General features: G+C 41.9%; 1 protein-coding gene across 2 annotated transcripts in view; it reads left to right on the forward strand.

Moving 5' to 3' along the window:
• The first annotated feature begins 13 nt into the window (after positions 1–13).
• Positions 14–3,896, forward strand: part of LOC121811924 (protein Shroom2-like) — a 24,866-nt gene continuing 20,983 nt past the window's right edge. The window contains exon 1 of one of the 2 annotated variants that reach the window (XM_042212620.1): positions 14–652. In XM_042212620.1, the coding sequence (XP_042068554.1) occupies positions 494–652 (159 nt within the window). In that variant the 5' untranslated portion in view covers positions 14–493. The remainder of the gene's footprint in view (positions 653–3,896) is intronic. The other variant, XM_042212619.1, reaches the window with a different exon arrangement.

Here is a 3,896-nt window from a genome sequence, read left to right on the forward strand (position 1 = left end):
TCTGTCTCTTTCCTTTCTCCTCGCTCAGTGAGTCGCAGTAAATCCTATTGTGATGCTAAACTGATTTTTGGACGAGACACAGAAAGAGAGAGAGAGAGAGGGAGAGAGAGAGAGAGGGAGAGTAGGTTTGGATTTGTGTTTGAGCAGATCTGATTCGGGCTGCCTCTCGTTCATGTGGAAATTTGATGGCCTTCTCCTCTCCGTAAACTTTTAGGACTCCTTTCAGACTCCTACGGGGTGTTTTTTTAGGAGTTTCTCCGGCGGAGGAACCGCCGCTCTGCGCGCTCCAGGAATGCACTTTGCAGGAAACGCGACTCTGTGCACGGACACCTCCTGCTCTCTTCGCTCTTAACGAGGAGTTATAAATGAATGACGGCAATGCACTCGTGAAGGACAGCTCGTTTTCTTCATACCGGTCCCCCCTCCACCTCCACTTTATCCTCCTCAGGCTGAGGACATAGGAGCCGGGAGTGTGCGCTCCCCCTGGCCAGGCATGGAGAGCGGTGGCCGGGCGGGGCTCCAGCAGGCGGCGGGCGGTGGAGGAGAAGGAGGCGGCTGGGTGTTGGTGGAGGCCCGGCTGCATGGAGGAGCGCCGTGGGGCTTCACCCTGCAGGGTGGCCTGGAGCACGGAGAGCCGCTCATCATCTCCAAGGTAGGAGACAGGACGTGTGAGGCCTGCTGAGTTTGTGACCTGTTCTGCGCATGACGGGAAGCCGGAAACAGGGAAAGAGTGAATAATTATTCCAATCATATCGATTGATTTTGCATGAATCAGTGAATACTATTATTTCTAAACTGTAAATCAAATCAAATCAATTTATTTATATAGCACCTTTCACAGGATAAAAACCACAAAGTGCTTCACAGTAATATAAAACAGAAATGCATAAAATACATTAATAATAAAACACACAGCACAAATCTAATCTGTAACTACAGCATATCAGTGGCAGAAGTTTAAATGTATTTTAAATATATGCAGAAAAGTTATTAAAGTCGTTGTTGCGAACACCTGATCAACACAGATTGCAGTTCAAAGGGGCAGTCAGGCCTTTTAGTAGCACTTGCCTCTAATTTAATGTGCTGCATGAAACAGAAGGACAATGTCTATGCAGGTGAGGCCGAGATCTTCTGATTTTTACATCCTAGCACGGGGCAGGCTTTAAAAGACACCACAGAGGTTTGGAAGATGAAGCCAATGTGGAAGAGCTTTAATTCTGCATTTTCTTTTTCTAATGACCAACAGGGGGCGACAACTCTGGTTTGAAGTCGTTTTGTATAGAAGTCTGTGGGTAATTGAGCCTAATTCTCGAATGATTTATGATCTGAATACACACTTTACTGATGAGTTTATGGTTTCATTTGCTCGTTTTAAGTTTTATTAAATAGATTATGATGTTCATTTGATAAATTATGGTCCCATTAAAGGCAGAAAGGAGGATGAGGCAGGACAAAATAAACACATACATCTGTAACAGGCTCATAAAATGGTGTGATCCACATCTCACTCATTGTGTCTGGTTTCAAAACATCAAGAAGGCCATGTGGGAAGTTTTTCTCATGGACTGAGAATGATTATGTTTGTAGAGACACGCGTATGTGCGTTTTGCTTTTATCAAATAAACAAACAGATAAAACGATATATTCAGGAGCAATAATCAGCTGCCTCTTCAGTAGCTTCCTCATCCCTTGGATGGGCTTTTAACTCTGCTGCAGAACAATAACCGCTGCCTGCTCCCAGCTGCAGTCTGTGAAGTGGAGTTAAAGTCTGTCCGACCCCCAGAACCGAGACTAGAAACTGCAAAGTGACATCATCGGCTGCTAGAGCAGAAACCTGACCAGCGAGAGTATATGAAACATGAGATGAGAAGGATTGCAAAATAAACTTGTGCAACCTGTGTTGGGGAAAACCTGAGTAAAAAACAGAAAAGGAAAGAAAACACTTGGCTTGAGGCTTCAAAATCAAGACTTTACTGGTGACTATATCCATTCACATGTAGTCTTTGCTTTCAAGCTTCACTGTCTTTGAGGCTTTTTGCCTTAAACAAATTCAAAATAAATAAATCACTCGATGCGCCAATAATCAGTAACCCGTATAACTATGTCAGTAATGAAAGTGTTACTCTTTACTAGCCGCTTCATTGCCCAGAATCATCCCAGACGGCAGAGAAATATGGGCCCAAGTTTAGCTACTTTTGGCAGTCATGGCTTAGTTATGGCACTGGTTAGTATTGTGTGAGCCAGACATCACAACATACTTGACCTCTAGCTCATATAAGATGGACCTCTGGGTAAGTTGAGTCAGCCTGAGTCAACACCATCAAATATGGCCCAATGAAAGCTGTAGGTTTGAGCCACACTTTGGCCAAAGATTCAGTGAAATCTGTGATGGATTTTTAATTCTTCTTCTTTTTAAAGCCAAGAAAAAAGCCCAAAACCTTTGATATCATCATTAGTAGATGACCACTTCCATCCTTACAGCCACCATCCTGGCCTCATTTTATTAAAATGCAAATCGCCAGGCTGGTACGTGCGTGCGTGTGTGTGTGTGTGTGTGTGTCTTTCTGTGAAGGTTATTCTGGGATGGAGGCCAAACACTGTAAAATAGGACAAGAATGTGAATAATGTGTTTTCCTGGTTGCTTTTGAATACAATCATGCTTTTATTTTGTGCTGTACTTTGGCTGGCGTTAGCACAGTTCTCCATGTTTGACCCCAACACCAGCATGATGTCGCGCTTCAGTTTTTTTGCGTCTCTCTTTATGTCCTGTCTCCTTTTCTGTTTGTGTGTCTCACTCATTCTCTTCTTTTTACCGCCAACCAACCGTAAAAGAGACCTGGCACACTTTGCTTGTTTTGTATCAACGCAGTGCTGAACTGGGGTCAGAGGTCACAGCGATGGCTCTAGGAAAGTTAAACCTTCAGATTTAAACTTAATGAGTTTTAATCTGAAGGTCTTATGACCTGTGTGTGTGCCATAGTTACACCATCAGTGTAAAGGTGAACAGTTTAACACAAAGTCTTTGCTGGGACTGAAAGGTTTACTCAACCTGAAAAAGATCCAGGGCTTTATTTAGTTTTGCGTTGTGCAACTTTTTAAAATGCTTTTTATTGAAAATTTATTATTATAATTTAATTTAAAACTTTGTTTTTTATAAAAGGCTCAAACATTTTAAGTGCACTTTTAGGATCAAAGCTAGCTTTGTTTGAGCTAAAGGTAGCTAACAAGCTACCTAGCTTACACAAAATACTGTTTTGAAAGAATAAGTCGGGCAATTCAACCAAACTTGCCATTAAGGTCACAAACCTGCCTGGATAATTTGATAAACTGGCTAACTGCACTTTGGTTGTTAACCTTAAGCAAAATCTGAGGCCTGTACTCCGAAAGGAGTTTTTGGCGATCTGTGTCAAGCTAATAGTCAGAGTTTTCTGTGTCATGAAAGTTGCTCTTTTTTTTTTACCTGGCTAATTCACCATGGTAACAGGCTGAACACATAACTTGGTCAAATGCAGGTTATGTTCAGCGTTTTGGTTTGAGATCATTTGAAAGTGCCATGTTTTCACTGATTCTTTTATTTACAGCCTGTTCTGATGATTGCAAGTCGGATGAGTTTCATATGTCCCAGTTTTTAAGCCATATAACTTTTAAAAACCACCCAGTGAATCACAGGAATATGCATGTATTAATCTGGTGATGCAAAGATGTGTTTTTACCGTCAATCCTAATCTGCTGATAAGCCTCCTTTACACTCACAGTGTTTTCACCAGTCTCGCAGCTGTTGAACAAAACAACCTAGATGACATGATATTGAGATTTTCCAGAAAAGCAAAGGCCAGTGGACTCATTTAGACCCAGCTCAGGGCTGAAGATTTATATATTATAATCTATAATCTAAA

This window comes from Haplochromis burtoni, unplaced genomic scaffold (assembly GCF_018398535.1).
Source record: "Haplochromis burtoni strain Fernald_Lab_line unplaced genomic scaffold, NCSU_Asbu1 Contig_382, whole genome shotgun sequence".
Taxonomy (NCBI): domain Eukaryota; kingdom Metazoa; phylum Chordata; class Actinopteri; order Cichliformes; family Cichlidae; genus Haplochromis; species Haplochromis burtoni.